The 19,200-nt window shown below is 36.9% G+C and overlaps 1 protein-coding gene across 1 annotated transcript; it reads left to right on the forward strand.

Annotated features, from left to right (window-relative positions):
- Window positions 1-2,913: 2,913 nt before the first annotated feature.
- LOC135705149 (uncharacterized) lies at window positions 2,914-8,414 on the forward strand. The gene is made up of 2 exons (XM_065226737.1): window positions 2,914-3,074; window positions 3,183-8,414. Exons 1-2 carry the CDS (start codon window positions 3,039-3,041, stop codon window positions 4,614-4,616), a joined length of 1,470 nt encoding a protein of 489 aa, XP_065082809.1. The 5' UTR covers window positions 2,914-3,038; the 3' UTR covers window positions 4,617-8,414.
- The last annotated feature ends 10,786 nt before the right edge of the window (window positions 8,415-19,200 follow it).

Raw genomic sequence — 19,200 nt, forward strand, 5'->3', positions numbered from 1 at the left:
CGTAATATTAGGAACGGAATTACTAATGTGCAGCAGTTTTGATGTAATATTCAACATTTTTTTTTCTGTATTCGTCAGATGTGGTATGTGTCTCCAGTGGGATGCCTTGACCGAGGCCTTGACCACTTATCATTTTCAAGAGCTGACATCTACTAACTAGACGTGAAAAAGAACTGGCATCACTGATAAGATTGAAATTTGGTGGCTTGCTCAATGCTTCAGTGGCGCCACCATGGAAAATGCAAGCACATTCCCAACTAAAATATAATTTGTGATGAATGTGATTATGAGTGTTATGTCTGTTTGTCTGTGGTAGAAGGTAATGAGAAGTATAAGTCTATTCTTATGAACAAAATAAATGATTTTCTTTGAGTGTACGCGACAGTCACAAGACGCCTTGTCTCGCGTCGGTCACAACAAAAATAAAAAAAATAAATTAAAATTTACCTTTCTGTCGACCGCACACCAGCATAACCTTCTACCCGATGATGATGTTGATTTGCGTTGACTAGCCTTGACTTTCTAGAAATCATTTACAAAAGAGAAGTAATTGTTTACAAAAGCTGTTACGCCCTAATTCCAGCTCTATCAAGAGTTAATCAGCTGGAAGATAAACTCGATTGATTTTAGAATAGGTCCTATCTTCATTTGTCGATCAAATAATCGATTAACTTTATTCACTTTCTACCGCGTTCTGAGCGATGGATTTGCAATACTGATACATGCAATCAACAGTTCAAGGTTTGAGCTTTTGATTGCGTGTGTCAATATTGCAAATCCATCGTGGTTGCGGTAGAAACTGTTATTTGATCAAAAAATAGAGATGGGATCTTTTCTAAAATCAATCTAGCTATCACGTCCATAGAGCTTTTTGACGTTTAAACGAGGCACACTAATGCACAATTTAAACTGAAGGAGTGTGAGCAAGAGAGAAACAGATACGTGGGAAAACAAAACAACCGTTCATCCCTGTGTGCTGGATAGAGAAAGACGATTAAACGTCAAAAAGATCTATACCACAATAATAAAAACAACCTCAATTTTCGATGCTTTTCTCATTTTTGATTAATTCTAGATAAACATTTCAAAGGGTGCTGCATTGCATATCTGCATTGATCGATACTCATCATCGACTAATAATATTTTGAAAAAAAGATTTAGAGCATGGTCCCGTGGCAACACTTTTACATTCGCGTACTTCACACCTTTTGCAGACCATTTTAGCCGGAGTGTTTTCAAATATATCAATAAATAATTACTTGTTTGGTAAGTTGACAGCTGGCAGTTCATCGTACATGTAAAATGCGCACGATTGTTGTGAATTAGTTCACTCGTTGGCTGTCATAATTAGGTACTGCAGCGTGACGTCACAAATGAACTCAGTGTAAATCGGCTGGTTCTTATAGACGAGTGCACGGATGAATTTGAGTTCACTCACTCGACAAAAAGTGACATAACAGCGGGGCCTTGTTTACTAAAAATGAACACATATGTGAAAAAATCGACTAAGTCCACGTAAACAGTACCACTGAACTTCCATCAGATTGAGGTTAACCCCGACGGTGCAAAACCTAATTGAAAGAGGCGCTGTTTCAGTGATGCGATGTTTCCTTCGAAATTAGCTCTCTATTACACGGTTAGAAAAAAGTACCCAAAATTAAGTTTTTTAATCACTCATCTCGGCACTATGGTGCAGGAACCCAAAAGTAGGTAAAGCGGTTCAAAGTAATTTTCATTTACTTGTGTGCAGTTCGTATGGAATTTTACACTGGCTTTTTAACCAAAAGTAAGTTAGTTGTACCCAACAGTAGGTAAATATGATTATACTCAACGTTGGGTTCTCACACTTTACTACCCTTGTTGGGTGGTTTTGCTCCTCCGTTTTGACAACATTAGAAGGAGAATCAGGATCATAAGGGCCTAACTGTGGTGATCGATTCTCTTCATCGATTTTCTCTTTTGATGATAACTTGGCTGAATTAACATTTCACGGTGCATTTGATGTTCATTTTGCTAATTAATACAATCCTTCATTACACTACACTGTCATAATTTTGGAAAATTGGTTCAAAATCTTCCTAAATCAATATTAAAAGCGTCCTTGGCCTGAGGGGAGATGTCCTGCTTTTAGATTTTCTACAGCAGTCCGTGTTGAAAACATGTACCAACGAGTCCCACCCACAGTCTGCAAGCTGATTCGGTAATCTCCGGTTCTCGAGTCTTTAGGAGAACTCCGTTGATCTTTTAAATGTCGCATATTTTGAAAAGCTTGCAAATGATTTTCATATAGTGTTGTGTGGCAAGAGTTTATATTTCATAATTTACAAGCATACCCTCCCGTAGCTGCGTAGATTCCATATCCGGATATTGACTTCCGACGCACCCGTTGTCAAGGCACGTTAAGGCACGTCTAGATGTTTGGATATTAAATTAGCTTCAGCAAACAAATCTCTTCAAACAACGACAAAACAAAACGAGATTAATGGCACACGATGCAAATAATTTTTCATCCAAAACAAAATCTTATCATAACACTTCATTTTATGTTACAAGTACTTATCATTGAGAACACAATTTTAATCAAAGCAATAGTGTTAGACGAGTACTTATCTTAAAGTACTTTCTATCTCGATTTTCCGTGTAGTCAATACCCTAACAACATTTGTATGGCTATTTTGCTTAACGACGTGTTCATGGTATCATCCAAACCATTTATGGAATAGTTCAATCATTTGGGCTATCGTTTGGGTATGGTATTTTTATTAGGGTACTCTTAAAGAACCCAAGAATCGATTAATCGATTAATTGCCCTACTCGATTATTTTCTGACATCCCTAGTTTGTTTTCCATCTCCTTGTCCTTTCCTTCAGTCACCAGCAGAGTGAAGAAGTAAGGCAAACACGGATAAAGAACGATTCGCGTGCATCCAGTGAAATTGTTATAGTATTGTTGAAGGCATAATATTTCAACATCCGTAATTTTTGCAGAGTTCAGCAGATTATTCTGACGCTGATGCTAGTAGCTTGCCCCTGCCTACAATGGATAGCAACAGAAATAATGTATTCTCCGAGAAGGTACGTATTCGTGAAAAGTGTTCTTCCACATCGACATTTTTGATTTTTACTCTCTGGAACTCACCCTTAATGATTAATTTCATGTTTTTGTGTCGTGATAAATTGCAGTTGAAGGAACAAGTGAATGCATCATTCGAACGAATTCGGAAGGCTTTGGATCTGCGGGAGAAGTTATTGCTACGTCAGTTATCAGTAGTGGTTCAGCAATCGCATCACGTTACATTCCAGTTCGATAACATTAAGTTTGTGGATAGTGGAGAAGAGGACCTGATCGGGCGGATTCGAACCTACGGAAAGTACAATATAGACAATTTCAACATAATACTTAAGGATCCGTACGAAAACGAGGACTATATCCAGCCAGTGGATGATCATGACCTCATGCACAAAAGTTGCCGACGGGGTGCAAGCGACGAGGAACGTGACAATCCGGAAAGTGAGGAAATTGTAGTGGAGTTTTTCAGCAACAAAAGTCTAATCAAGGAAGGAGCGGAAATGGTCAGGGAGTCGATCATAAATCTAGCTTTGAACGAAAGCAAAGAGCTGATAGATAGATCGTTTGGCGGCGCGAATGTGGGCTTCGAGTTGGATGAAGAATTCGAGCGAATGAAAATTGATCTAACAAACTTTCGCAACCGGGAGAGAACTGTAACAGATTCACTTTCATCGCAAGGTGAAGGTGGAAGTGCAACTGTTGATATTAGCAACAACAATAATACTATATCAAATCAGGGCGACGGCTTGGGAATTGATCTAACGAGAGTTGCTAGACAACAGCAGTATATGATAACGAAGGCATCTCAGACGGAGCTGGATAAAGCTGGCAGACACAATAGTAGTATTACAGCAACTAGTAGTGAAACGGATCGTAGCCTAGTGGTAAAAAGCAGTAGCAAAAATACGGAGAAGAATCTTAAAAACGTTTCCGCTCTTACCATGAACAACTGTGGTGGCACCATCAATCTTAAGAATGTGACAAACTTAACTATTAATACATGTGCGGAAACTCCACCTTCGAAAACGGCTGTCAGCAACCCACCGGCTCCACGTTGTCCATCGGAGGAGGGCAGTCCCGAGTGTGGCTTCTACAAGCGACTCATCACAGAGAACAAAATCCTTCGTCAGCACATTCTGAAAACGAGTCTGGCCAATGCCAATGTCCCCGCACCGGATTCCCAGTCGTCCACCTCCAGCACGTCTGAGTCCCCGAAGAGTGAACCTTCGGCCACAGTGAATTCATCGAGTAGCAGTGCTTCTGACTGTAAATCGCAACGTCTTCCACTGACGGCAGCCGAACTTCGGGCCGTCCTGAATCTACCCCAGCATGATGACACCCTAACGCAAGTGCTTGGCGATCTATTCGCCCTGGCATCGCCAACAACGGCCACAGCAGTGACAGCAGCCGCCATGGGAACAGCGGAACCGGCCAGTCAGGAACACACCATGCAAATTCAACAGTGGCTCAAGCAGATTATATCCGAAACGGAAACCGAGCCACTGCAGAATGCCGAGATGATGGAGTTTAGTCACATCAACAACTAAGGCTTCATCAGTGTCCAGTGATGCTCGCTTAGGATCCTAGGTAAGGCCTCAAACGGCTAGACTTATTAAGTACGTGTTTAATTTTACATCAACTCATCGGATTTTAGTAGCTTATTTTCAGCTGAGCTGATTTGTTAAATTTATAAGTTCCTATATAATAATTGCATTCGGATGACAATCATTTATGATACCTATGTATCGTAAAACTTGATGTTAGCGAGCAATATGTACTGCGTAGCACCAGATTGATTGAAACATTTAAACGATCTTATTAATTTTGCGGCAACACAACTGAAACATCTAAAAGGTTCTACCTAAGTTTTTTTTTTGCAGAAAATGTGAACTACTTTGGGGTGAAATTCCGGTAGAGGATGCCTGTATGATAAATGTTTATTTAATGAATAAGCAATGCTTTGTTAATCGTCAAATGATAATTTTACCCCCACTTCCCCTAGAAGATGTAAGATTACTAATAGATTCTCAACTAAGACACAACCAACATATTCTGGAATATTGTTATGGGATTTGGATTCAAATGAGCTAAAAAATAACCTAATTCGGAATGCCACGATTAGTCCGTAGAAGATTTTTTGTAGATAGATTCGATTGCGTGAAATTTTCCAACCTTTCAGTATTGAAGCTTGGATGTTCCCTTCGGAGAGGGTTTTTTATTTTATTTTATTCACTAGTTATAAAGAGTCACACGACTCCCAGAATAGGGAGGATTGTCACTTTACTATAGCAGTTCCACGCCAAATGACGAATCGATCTGATGCGACCTGCTCCGATTTGCATAAAACTTTGAATAATAATTTATTTAGTTAGCTGCTTTTTGCTAGAAATCGACGTGAAATAATAAGCTTGGGTGCTAAAATGTAAAAATCTTTATTTCATAGTTGGTCTATACAGAGGCCTCGCTTGTTGTGATCGCGTCGGTGCCTACGTGACACTTTTTGCTGCCCTCAGCATAAACCACAATCGTCCGTTCTACGAACTTTGGATCGATTGCGCTTTATGCTGATCTTGCTCGCATGAAGGCCCGTATCCACCACACGCCCTATATAATTAAATTAAAAAAAAATATGATCTAAATGTATTTATGTTTTGAATGTTTTTTTTTGTTATGATTCGAAAATAAAGTTTGCTTGTTTGATATTTAGCTCCTATCATGTAAGTTATTGTATTTGAATGTAATAGTGAATATGTAATGGATTACGGTTAACGACTGTAGTCAATTTTATTTGTTTATACGAAAGCTAGAAGATACTGAGAGGTAAACACATATCATCGGTAAGAGACGTGTGTGTGAGAAAATTTGCGAAAAAATCTAAGGGCACTGGTGGGATTCGAACCCACAGTTCCCATTCAGTACACGGGTGCATTGCCAATTATACAACGGTGGATCTATGGTCTACGGATGTATTTGGCTAATGACATTTGAGTTTCGAATCCGTTTCCTTCCCTAGTCTTTTTTCGCAAGCGTTCTCTAATACACACCAATCGTCTATTACCGACCGCACCACTCAGTATCGGTAGATGTGAACAAACGCAGCTCGTATGTATGTAATATTGCATATAATCTTAAATTGAGAAAATTCTTGTTATATTTATCTATCCACCATATGCCCATGTACGTAAGGACATATATATTAAACACTAGGCTTCACATATTAATTAATAACAAAAGTTTTTTTTTATTATTATTTATAACGTAACTCATTCTATGGGGATAATCACTTTAGCATAGCTAGGAGCCTCAATTTTATCTCATTTACCTCTGTTGACAGAGTGGCAGATGTTACAGGAATTGCTTCTACCTGTGGGTTGGATACTAGCTCTGCCTCAGATGCTGATGATCTGTCTGCACTTAAACCCCCAAATGGAATTTTACCTCCTGATTTCACAAGGTAGCTAAGTGTTCCAACTCTGCCCGTCAAATCAGATAGGGTTGAAATAAGGGAGTTGGGATCCTGTGAAGCATCACGTATTGTATCAAAGAACTTGTTGATGGGTCAAAGAGGGATATTTGTACAGTTTCCACTCTTGATGATTTCACTCTGTATTATAGCATAAAGTCGTCATCGCTTAGGAATTTAGTATTTGTTATTTCTTCCCTAGGTCTGAGAAACAAAGAAGCATATGTATCGCTAAGCCATCGGTCAAGAAACACCCTACATGCTCCGTCATGCCAGATTCCGAGCTTTTTAACATGAGTCATAAATATTAAGTCTATAGCGAACTGGTAAAACCGGGAAATATCCGGGAATTTGAAAAGTAACCGGGAAAAATCCGGGAATTCGATGAGAGAACCGGGAAAAATAAATTAATCACACCATAGGAATAAATTTTCACACCAGAATTTCAGAATAAACCATTAAAACAGTGATTTTTTACCTCTTATGTCTTTATTTTTTTTCTTCAGATTCTCGCCTTATTGTTTTTAGAATTTAATCACTCAGCAATATTTCAAATTGATTTTTCCAATTCAATTTCAGATGTAAAGTGCATGGGCCTTGAAACAAAATATTGATGATGCTTGAACTATTCTTTTTTCGGGTTTTAATTTTATTAAAAATTCTCATGATATGAATTCCAGAATGAACTTGGAATTCTGCTCTGAATTATTGTAGAAATCTTTTAAAATTAACCAGAAAACACTCTGCGTAATAATTACCATTGAATTCTTTTTGGAATTTCCTTGAAACCCCTTCTAAGAAATTGTTTGGAATCCGTCTTAGAATTCCCTTAAACCCTTTCAAAATTTTCTTTTACTCTAGCATAAATCTTTCGAAATTTGAAATTATTTAGAAACCGCTTGGAGTATTTTAATTATTAGCAATTTTTTTTAAATAAATTTTGTTGGAGCTCTTTAATGAATCATTCACTAGGGTTGAAATTATCGCCTGAACACTCTTAGAACTCTGTTTCTTGTTGTATTCTCATCATAATTCTCTTGGGATTCTTAAAAAAAATATCTAATAATTTAATTTAGATTTTGCAATCCTCTCCACAGAAATCCCTCCAAATTCTTCTCACAATTTCTAAGGACTTCATATCAGAATGATTCTGGAATTCTGCTCAGAACTTCTTCTTCGAAAACTATGTGGGATCCTCCTCAATAGTTTTTTTGAAATCAATACCTTGAATACCTTTAAATTTTACTGAAAATTCCAGGGTTTGTTCACAAGATTCTATCGATTGTTCTGTAATTCGTTTTAACACTTAAAATACTTTCAAGTCTCAGAGCCTTGACAATTATGACTGCACGACTATTTAATAAATATGATTTTTTTTTTCAAATCTGTCATCTTGGAAATTTTTTAAACTCTCACATTTTAACTATTTTTTCTCCAAATCTTGCATCACGAAGATTATTATTAATCCCAAATTTTGAAGAAAAGTTCTATTTTCAAACCCTACACAAATTTCAAAGCCCCAGAATCTTGGGAATCTATCTTTTTAGTAAATAATCTTTCAGTGAATACACATCTTCATTATCCGATATCACTATCAATTTGCTCTTATTCTCATTTGTACCAAGTTCATTTTTCTGAAACATTTTTTTTAATTAAATCTCTTATTCTGCACAATTCACCTATTATATAATTCATACAGATAGCATTTGGCCCAGTAACCTTAATCTCTGTAATTCAATAAATTCTAGGGCTTGAATCATAAGATGTATCGATCATAAAGTGGTAGAATTCGATTTATCAAAGTATCTCGAAAGACCAATAAATTGTTTTGAATACATTAAGTGACTCATAGAGTTGATTTTTTGCTATAGCTTTAGAAAACACTTTCTGTAGGGTAACCAACTTGAATTGGACCCCTACATATTTTGGACCCTTTTCATATATTTTCCTCGCTTACTGTCTAGTTTCTTCAAATTCATCTGGGTTGATGTTGTAATTACATTCTTTCAATTACTTGCTATGTCTCAAGATCATTAGTTCACCTCAAATTGCTTACAATTGCTCAATTTATGCAGTTTTAGAAAATGTTATCGAAAAAGTTTCATGTTTCGACGTTTGTCAAGAGGAATCAGCGTTAGTGTACTTGTTTTAAATTTGGTCTAAAATATACAATTCAATGATTTTTCTTATCAAATCAGTTTATCTGACTTTGGAAGATGTATTTCACGTGTTTATAAAGATTTCACCTTAAGATTTTACTTAAAAAGTATTAAATAAAAAGTGTCCAAAAAAGATCGTAAAAAAATGTTACCAACTTATTTTGGACACTTATCAAATGAGAATCATCAAAAGAGCGACTAAAAAAAATTCCGGTTGGTCGATCGTGCTATTATCTCAGATTTCTGATTAAATTGGTAAGTAAATCAATCAAAATTATATGAATTCATTGTTTTTAAATATATTTCTTGTTTATCAGGCGATTCAAAATGGGAAAAACGGCAAAACACGTAGAGTGGTCCACTCTGAGTTTTCCTAGTTTTCCTAGTTCCTAGTTTTCCACAAAAGTTTTCCTATCTCCCAAACGCATTTAACTAAGGGGCTGTTCATAAACTACGTAGACGCTTTAGGGGGGTGGGAGCGCTTGGCAGATGTCTACGGTCCATACAATTTTTTAAATTTTGTGTTTGAGACTGTCTTCTACGGAAGGGGGGGGGTTGAAATTTCTCAAAAACCGTCTACGTAGTTTATGAACAGCCCATACAAAAAATAATATGGACTGCAAGCATAGAGTCAGGTCTCCGTATTAAGATTTACTTCTGAATGATTTTTTTTATGGTATGATTAGTTGTTTCCTTATGATTTATTATATTTCCTCCGTTAAACGCGCCAACTTTTGTAACACGAGTACTCACGCGTACAACAGTGTGAGTTTTCCATTTCCATTTTGCAGCCGAGCTACCAATCGATCTGAAATCAACGAGTATTCCTCAAAAAATTTGCTTTTAACTAAACAAGCTTAATATTTATTACAGTTAACCCCCAAAATATGCGGATAATAGAGAAAATGTAAATGGAAACCGCGTAAATGGTGTCCATATTACGAGGGTTCTGACTTAATTGGTTACAACATGGAATATCTCGAGATCCTGACCAGATAGAAAGTTACTGTCTTTGCCAAAGTAGTTCTAGAGATCATAACCTTTTTGCTGGTGGACAGTAGTTCAAAATTTACTTACTACATAGCGCTAGTATACATGTGAAGTTCTCGCATGTGATATATCTCGAAATCCTGACCAGATAGAAAGTTACTGTCTTCGAAAAAGTTGTTCAGCAGTTCAAAGCCTATAGTTCAGAATTTTTTCACTATATGGTGCTAGTATATACGTGAAATTCTCATATAAAATATCTCGAAATCCTGATCATATAAAAAGTTACTGTCTTCGGCAAAGTTGTTCAGGAAGTCAAGGCCTTTTTGCTGGTGGACTTAAGTTCAGAGTTTTCTCACTTTGCAACGCTAGTATACATGAGGAATTCTCGCATATAAAATATCTCTAGATCCTGACCAGACAGAAAGTTACTGTCTTGGGCAAAGTTGTTCAGGATGTTAGGATCTTTTCGTTGGTGTACAGTAATTCAGAATTTTCCCTTTACGTGGCACTAGTATGCGGGTCATTCAGAGATATTTTATATGCAAGGATTTCACGTGTCTGTCAACGTCACCTAGTGAGAAAATTATATACTTTCCACCAACGATAGGGTTTGATCTCCTGGACAACTTTGCCGATTACAGTACATTTTTAGCAGGTCTTGAGATATATCATATGCGAGAATTGCACGTATATACTAGTACCATGAAGTGAAATATTCTGAACTACCGTCCACTAGCCAAAAGGCCTTGATCCCCTGAACAACTTTGCCCAAGACAGTTACATTCTATCTTGTCATGCTTTCTAGATATTTTATATGAGAGAATTTAACGTGTATACTAGAACTACATAGTGAGAAAATTCTGAACTATTCTACACCAAGCAATAGGCTTTGACCTCCTGAACAACTTTTTCAAAGACAGTAACTTTCTATTTGGTCAGGATCTCGAGATATATCATATGCGAGAAGTGTATATGTATACAAACGCCACGTGGTGAGAAAATTCTGAACTAATGTCTACCAGTCGAAAAGTATTGACCCCCTGAACAAATTTGCCCAGTACAGTAACTTTCTAGCTGGTCAAGAACTCGAGCTATTGTATATGCGAGAATTACACGTATATACTAGCGCCTCGTAGTGTGAAATTTCTGAACTACTCCACCAACCAAAAGAGCTTGACTTCCTGAACAACTTTGCTGAAGGCATTTACTTTCTATCTGGTCAGGATCTAGAGATATTTTATACACGAGAATTTCACATGTATACTAGCACCACGAAGTGAGATAATTCTGAACTATTGTACACTAAGAAATAGGCTTTGACCTCCTGAACAACTTTGCCCAAGACAGTAACTTTCTATCTGGTCAGGATCTCGAGATATTCCATGTTGTAACCAATTAAGTCAATCCCACGTAGTATGGACACCGTTTACGCGGTTTCCATTTACATTTTCTCTATTATCCGCATTTTGGGGGTTAATTGTAATCAAAGTTTAGCTTTTTTAGTTCAAAACAAGTTTTTTGAGGAATACAAGTTGGTTTCAGATCGATTGGCAGCAACAAAATGGCAATGGAAAACTCATATGTGTTGTACAAAGTACAACAGCGCGAGTAACGGGGGGTTAACTTTTATGCATACCGTAAAACGGGGTGTAATTGATCAGCGGGGCAAAATTGATCGCTGAAATTTCTCGTGATATTTTTTCATGTGTAACATGTTTTTCGTTACTAAGCGTACGAAGGTATCTTTGTATACATTGTAAAAATATTATGCATAAGTACAATATTGGGTATACTCAGCGATCAATTTCACCCCGTTTTACGGCACCTTCTTTGAAAATTTTCCCACCTAGACGAAGCCTAACAAATGCGAGATAGGAAGAAGTGACCGTCGTAATTAATTTTAGGCTCAAGAACTTCAGCATGTGCAAAATATATTCATTCCCATTCAGTGTGTCCAAAATATATTATGGACACTGTCCAAAATCAAGTGGAAGGGTCCAAAATATGTGAATATCATGATGTGAAAAGAATTATTTCTTGAGTATATATCAATAAATAAAACATCTAGTGACATTTTACATCCAAGATGAGTAGCTTTCGAACACAACCGCATGTAAATTGCATAATAATAATAAACAAATAATATTATTTTGACATAAACGTGATCTCACTTCCTCTAGGGGTCCAAAATCAGTTGGTTACCCTAATTTGGCTTTCATTTTTCCCACAAAATTTACAGTTGGCCACGTTTTAAAAAATGCGTACATTTTTGTTGAATATTAACAACCGGGAAATTTTTAAGATTTGAACCGGAAACCGGGAAAACCCGGGAATTTCAAAATGAAAAGTCACTGGCCACCCTGTTAAGTCGTACCTCTCTTCAAAGTCATCGCACTTGTCTTCTTCCTCTCTCAGTTCTTGCAGTTTGGCCTCAGCAAATATTACATTGGCGTAGCTATTGGGGGTGCCAGGCCTCCTCCAGAATTATGTAGCCCCCCTCCCAGAATGTTTGGTGTTTTTGTTTTTCACTCACCGGTAATTTTTCAAGCTTGTCAAGTTCGATGTTCCTTAACAGCGATTAATAAAATTGGACCACAAACAAAGATTCGATTAAAGTCCTTTATGTTGACTAATTTTCTGGACTAGAAGAAACAATTTTGAGGAATAATATTATATCGATATTTAATCGATGGCATAATAAGATGCCTTCAAACTCTACAAATTAGCCATGAACCCAGGGATTTTTCTTTAACTTCTGGGAACATCGGAAAACTTCAAGGATTTCTAAGAAGTTCAGGGAACATCGTAGATATTGAGGAAACTTAGTAGAAATTCTGGGAACTTTATAGATCTTCTGAAAAAAAAAGAATCGAAGAAACAAGGAACTTCTAAAAGTTCTGCAAACTGCGTAGAAGTGGAAATTTATTTAAGTTTGAGTAGCTTCGTAGAAGTTAGGGAACATTATTTTTATTTCAAGGAAGCTCATCATTGATCGGGAACCTTTATATTATTTTTACGGAACTTTTTTGAAGCCTCGTGGGCTTGAAATAGTTGTGGAAGTACGTACAAATTCAAGAAATTCACGGAAAATCAATGAGGAACGTAGAAGTGCAGCAAGCTTTGTAAAAGTTTTACGATTTTCCTAGCATTTTGAGCAGCTATGTAAAACTTCATATAAGAGAAAGGCATTTTGAAAAAGTTCAGGGAATTTTGTAGAAGATTTAAAAACAATGCAATAAACTTCAAAGAACTTCAGAGATCCTCCCTTCAGTTAAGGGAACTTCGTTGCAGTTTATCAGAGATCTTACTTAAAAAAAAGCTCCATGATCTTCTTGGAGGTTTGGTGAACTTCGTTAAATTTCAAGGAACTTCATAGATGTTCAAGAATATTTGTAGCTGTCTTAGGTGTCTTTCCAGAAGTGCAAAGATGCTCAGAGATCTTCGTAGAATTAAGAGAGATGGAAAAAAATATGGAATTTGGAATAAATTCATGGAACTTCGTAGAAGTTTAGGAAATTTTGTAAAACTTAAGATAGTTTTGTAGATGTTCAGGAAACGTTGCATACGTTGCAGGATATTCTTTCAGACATCCTTCCTAGGCAACAGGAAATATTCAAAAGATCTCCATTTAGATGAAGATATTAGTGAACTTCTCTGGATGTTTTTCCAAGACTTCAGATTGATCATGTTCTGAGGATCTCCAACTGTTTAAAAATACAAATAATCTTTCAATACATGTAGGTTGTGCAGGAAGTATTCAAAGGTTTTCAACTAACTCAATCTGATGGAATCTTGAATGATGAATCTAGATGTTATGAACATGATTGTATACATTATCAATATGGAGTGGATGGTGATTTAACTATATTTTCAAGAATTAGCACTCCAGCAGCTGGATATAAATTTCAACGAAGAGATGGAAATGTCTACTTATTCCTAATAGGGGAAATGGATGTAATGTTGGCTTAAATGCCCCTAATTTGGGCCCAAACATAAATTCAGCAATCGACTAAATTTTCAATAGCGACCAAAAATATCCATTAGTACCGTTCCAATGGCGTGTTCATCTTTTCCCCTATGTATAAATTTCTTTCTTTCCAAAGATAAATTAAAAACACTGAAAAAGCTCCTATCCGTATCTCAATTTAAAATTTAAAGAAACATCACAATGCTTTTGTAAAAATAAGTTCAATTATTATCTAGTTACAAACAGGAAAACAATCATTCAAGTTTCGAGTTCATTCCTTTCTATTAGAATTAAGGATAAATATTGATTTTATATAGAACATCGCATCGAATAAAAAATTGATCTGGATAAATGCTTTATTACTTTCTTTTCTCTACAAATATCAGAATCATGACATTCGAAATCCGGTACCTTAAAAACCTGTAGCAATTAAATCAAAACCTGTTTTTTTTCGAAATCTTTAAATCTTAATTTTTTCTCACTTTCTTACCCCGAATAATTTTTCTCTCGTAATAATGCTGTAAGTCTCAGAATCTAGGTAAGTTTCCCAAAATCTTAAATTACGAGTTTTGAAGTCCAGAAGATTCCAGCTTGTCTAAGTCTATGTTATTGAAATCTTTTTTTAATCCCTAATTACTTTGATTTTTTACAGGCATTGTTTTTTTCGTGGAGATTATGGGGGAAATGGTTCTGATGTTGGCCTATGGATCTTAGATTAGGCCCATCGCTAAAAATCAGTTATTTATCAATTTTGTCTAGATGAACGCGTCACTGGGACGGTACTAATGGATAGTTTGATCGCTATTGAAAATTTAGTCGATTGCTAAATTTATGTATGGGTCCAAATTAGGAGCATTTAGGCCGACATTACATCCATTTCCCCTAGTAAAATTTGTGGATTCAAACTAAGACTAAACTCGTTTCGGCTCCTACAACTGGTTTTGTTCGCTGATCTTGTCGTGTTAGCGAAAGTACTCCGGATGGTAACAGCCTGTCGTCGTCTGCAGGTTTGATTGCATTGATTAAAGTGTCATCCAAAGTGCGCTACCCTGCAGTAGCTATGTTGCTGGTACGTTGTTGTTGTTGATGGTTGCCTCATGGTTGGGCCCCGGGTTCGTCATAACGTTTCTCCCCTTAAAGCTGGGCTTATACCAGGCAAGTCAAATAATCAACTCAGTTGAATTCAATTGGCTTGAAAAGTTGAACCTGGTTCAACTTTTTTCAATTCAAGTGAGTTGATCAAGTCGTTGAATGGCATGGTTTACACGTTCAATTCGCGTTCAAGTCAGTTGAATTCAACTGACTTGATCAATTGACTTGCCCTGTCTAAACCCAGCTTAAGTGTCGGATGTCCTCGTTTGACTTCTAGCACAGAGAAACATCCAAGCTTAAACAAATTTTTCGAAAAATTATGTGTAAGAATTCAAATTTAAATACGTTAGAAACACTAGCGCCGCCATACGGCATGTTGCGACTCGAATCAGTTAAAAACAAACAAGACAAAACAATGGAAATCAATCGAGTTTCTGCGGAACCATTATTATTTTAAGCTCTTTTACAGTTTCCGGTAGATCTACAACCGTTTTTCGTTCCAATTTTAACTGGGCATAGTAGTAAGGAGCAAAACTGACTTTTTTTTTAGTTCACTGGCGGCGTATCTGCAAATGATTCAGTGAGGGTGTGAATTTCAATTAGCCCTCATTTAAATTCAGAAAAATGTGGTAAGATTTGAACACTGCTTACCCTGCATCCGTTCTTCTAGGAATTCGAAAAGGCTCCGGGGGGGGGGGGGGCAGAATTGGTCGGAACATAATGAGAAGAATGTCTCCTGTAGTTCGGGCAATTCAGCATCCTTAGAAAAATTGTGAAAAGATTTTCGCTTGGTTTATTTGCGCATCCATAAAACTAGCATTGTTTTGATTGGTTTTAAACAAACAATGTTTTGCTCACAACAATTTTGACATTTATGTTAAGATAACGTCTGCCGGTCATCGACGTCGATGGGCAGTGACACTAGCGCCACCACGATATTGCTACGCTTATGTTTATGTGTTACAGTATAACTTTTTCTCCATATTAATAGCAATTTAAATGTGTCAATGTATGTTTAAAGCTAGAAAATAAAAAGTGATTCTTTCTGCAAAATTCTCATTCAACTCACTCAGCAGAATGCAATCGTAAAAGTTTCAGCATAGAAAAAATAATAAGAGAGGAATGAACCTCACTACTACACTCAGAATCATTCATGTTACGCTCAGCTGTCTGTTTTGCTCAATTCTGCGTTCATCGAAGAAAATAGAAGCAATGCGAATACGAACGAAATCAGTTCGGCTCGCACAAGCTCGTGTTCGTTTCTGATCTTGTATGCATGTGAGTGAGTAGTATTGAATTATACTGTTTAGTTAGGCGTTCTAATCCTTCATGAATTCCATGTAACTTTTTACTTAATTGACTTTTAAGTGTAGCAGTTTTTCTTCCATATTACTAATTAAACTTGATAATTGATGCAACTTTAAACCGTCTTCGCGTCGTATTGTTTGTAATTGATCTTCCAAGTCATCGCCTCCAAATAGCAAATCTTTCATGAAGCCAAATATTCCTTTACTTCGTTTTGTTCTCGATTGATTAATTGCCTGTATTTCTTCGATAGCTACGTTGCATTGTTGCTCTACCGCGATTGTTAACTCGGATATAACGTCGTCTTTACTTAGACCCTTAACTCTATCTAACGCGTTAGTCAGACTTTTGTGCATGGTATTAATATGTCTTATATCTTCCTTAGGTATAATGTTAGTTTCGATTGTTGTGGTCCATATGCCTCTTTGAACTAGGCACGTTCCTTCGTGGTGAAATATGAGTCCTTCCTTGTTGATAGGTTGAATCCTCAGTGGTGGTATACAGTAGTGCCTTTGCCCATGTGCAAGGTTTAACCTTGTTGATTTTCCGTGTGGTTGCTAACATCAAATGGACCAAAGTAGTCCACTCCTGTATGCGTAAATGGATGTACACTCAAAAAATTTGTCACATATCTAATGGATGAAATCCATGTGAATTTCACATAGCTTTCCTATGATCACATAGCAGCAAATCGCATCACAAAATCACATGAATATTATGAGGCCGATGGAATTCATGTGAAAAATCACATAAAGTTAATGTGATCGCATAAATTTTATGTTAAATTCAGATGAATTCCATTGAATTTGATTATGGATGAAAATCATGTGCATTTCCAATGGCAACTACATGAAAACTATTTTCAGTGTAGATATGGCTTGACTCTAAAAACAGGTAGCGCTGCCATCATTGGAGGGTTTGGTCTGGCTCTCGAAATTATACATTTTTGGCAGTACTTCTTTACAATTTTGAGAACTGCGCGTGCCGTTAATATTTCGTTTGAAGAGCTCCAATAACTGTTTCATCTTCATGATGGAGATATTTTTCGTGATATGATTTTACGATAAGGTGTGTAATGTGGTGGTTTTGTGGCAGAATTATAAGTCGTCGGGCTGACTCTGGTATAGAAGCTGCATTTTCTAGACTTCCTTTACTCCTCATGACTCCTAATTCATCCAGGAATGGACACAAACTGGATAAATTTCCCTTTTGTGTAAAACGGCTGTTTTTAGTTAGGTCCGTGATCTCATTCGGGAACATTTCCCATTGTGCTTTACGATGTAGAACTGCTTCGGCTGTCTCTCGATCTTTCTGAGTGATAGTAGTTGAAAATCGTTGCTTGTTTTTCAGCCAATCGATGAACTTTATTAGAATTCATAGATGTAGTACCAACTTCCACCAGTTAGAATAGCGGTTTTCTTGAATGAAATTGTATTGTTCCACTTCTGAATGCATTGCCACTATTTCTCTCTTGTCTTCGGCCGTTTCCAAATTAGCTTTCTCCCCTGGCCATTGGTGATCGGGTAGATGTAAAAATCCTGGTCCATTTTGCCAAATGGATTTTAGTTTTACATTTTTCGTAGCTTCATCTGTGGGGTTCTGAAGCGATGACACCCAACGCCATTGGTTAATTGTATTTTATTTCACCTATGCGATGAGCTATGAATTGTTTGTAGTTACGGTGGTCAGATTTGATCCAGGATAGAACGGTTAGTGAGTCTGTCCAAAATATTCTACGGGAGATTACTGCTCTCATTTCATTTGCGACGGTTTCCGCCAACCGGGTTCCCAGTACCGCTGCTTGCAGTTCTAGGCGGGGTATCGATAACTGTTTGATGGGAGCTACCCTTGCCTTGGCTGCTATTAAGTTTACGTTGGCTCCACACTTTGTATATACAGGGTGATTCGGAATAACTGTCCCTTTTTGAAATGGTCATAACGATTGAACGCTTGCATGAATTTTTGATATCATTATATTCCAGAATATTCTACATATATAATCTTCAACTAAGCATAGTTTATTCCAAATCTCTCTCCCTTTACCTTAATTATCAGCCACATTTGTCATGAAAATTAACCACAGCTGGCACGCACGCTTTAGTTCCAGCACTTTTTGAGTCCTGTTGATGCGTTTAAGCTCTGATATTGAACGGATTTTCCAAGCATGGTTCCTTTGTACCTCTATAATGATGCAAAAATAAATGTAACATTCTTTCGAAGAGATTTCAGTTTCTAAAAGATAACACACGATTTTTTTAAAGATTTATGCCATTCTCCATTTTGACGTCAATGGCTGCTTGAAATCACAAACGAATGAAATTTCAAATCCTACTATCAATACAAGCTGATATTTGTACACACTTAAAACAAAAATACTTGAATACATATACCCATTTTACCCATTGAGAATTGCATATTTGTGAAATCGGTGACAGTTATTCTGAATCACCCTGTATAACTGCTGAGAACGCATTTTCGCTTGCGTCTACGAATGTGGGAAGCTCTAGTGGAACCCCTGGTTTTATTTTAAGACTCCTGGGTATTTTTATATTACCCATTAACTTCAAGGTCTTCATCCCGTTCTGCCATTTCGGTAGTATTTTTTCTGGGATGGGATCATTGTGTAGTTCTTGTAAGATTATTTTTCCTTGTATCGTTTTGTTGGATATTAGACCCAACGGATCGTAAATACTCATCACAAATGAGAGTATCTCTCTTTTTGTAGGGAAGCGTTTCATATTTGTTAATTCTGTTACTAGTTTATCCAGTTTTAATTGATAGACGAGATAATATTGCTGTGTATACAAAATTAAAGGAAACACTGTGATTTTCACATTGTGACGAAGCGCGTTGCTTGCACTTGCGAAAAAAAAACACTAAGCCGCGCACATACCTTTCTCCCGGGATTCGACTGCGCCAATTATGTTGGGGACCTTCGGGATTATGTATTAAAACAAACTAACTAACTACTGTAAACGCCTAACTAAGACTGACTTTATTAATTTACTTTTAATGTACTGAGGCCTAACTTGGTAAAACGGTCCCTAGCTAAAGTGATGACACTCTGAAAGAGGGTCGCGTCGTCCGGCGGCTGGTTGCTGATAAGGCTTATGGCAACTGATCCAATGCGGCTAATGAGGCTGATATTTGTTGTT

This window comes from Ochlerotatus camptorhynchus, unplaced genomic scaffold, assembly GCF_037179485.1.
Source record: "Ochlerotatus camptorhynchus isolate MF236.1 unplaced genomic scaffold, CSIRO-AGI_Acam_v1.1 ptg000258l, whole genome shotgun sequence".
In the NCBI taxonomy this organism is placed as follows: Eukaryota; Metazoa; Arthropoda; class Insecta; order Diptera; family Culicidae; genus Ochlerotatus; species Ochlerotatus camptorhynchus.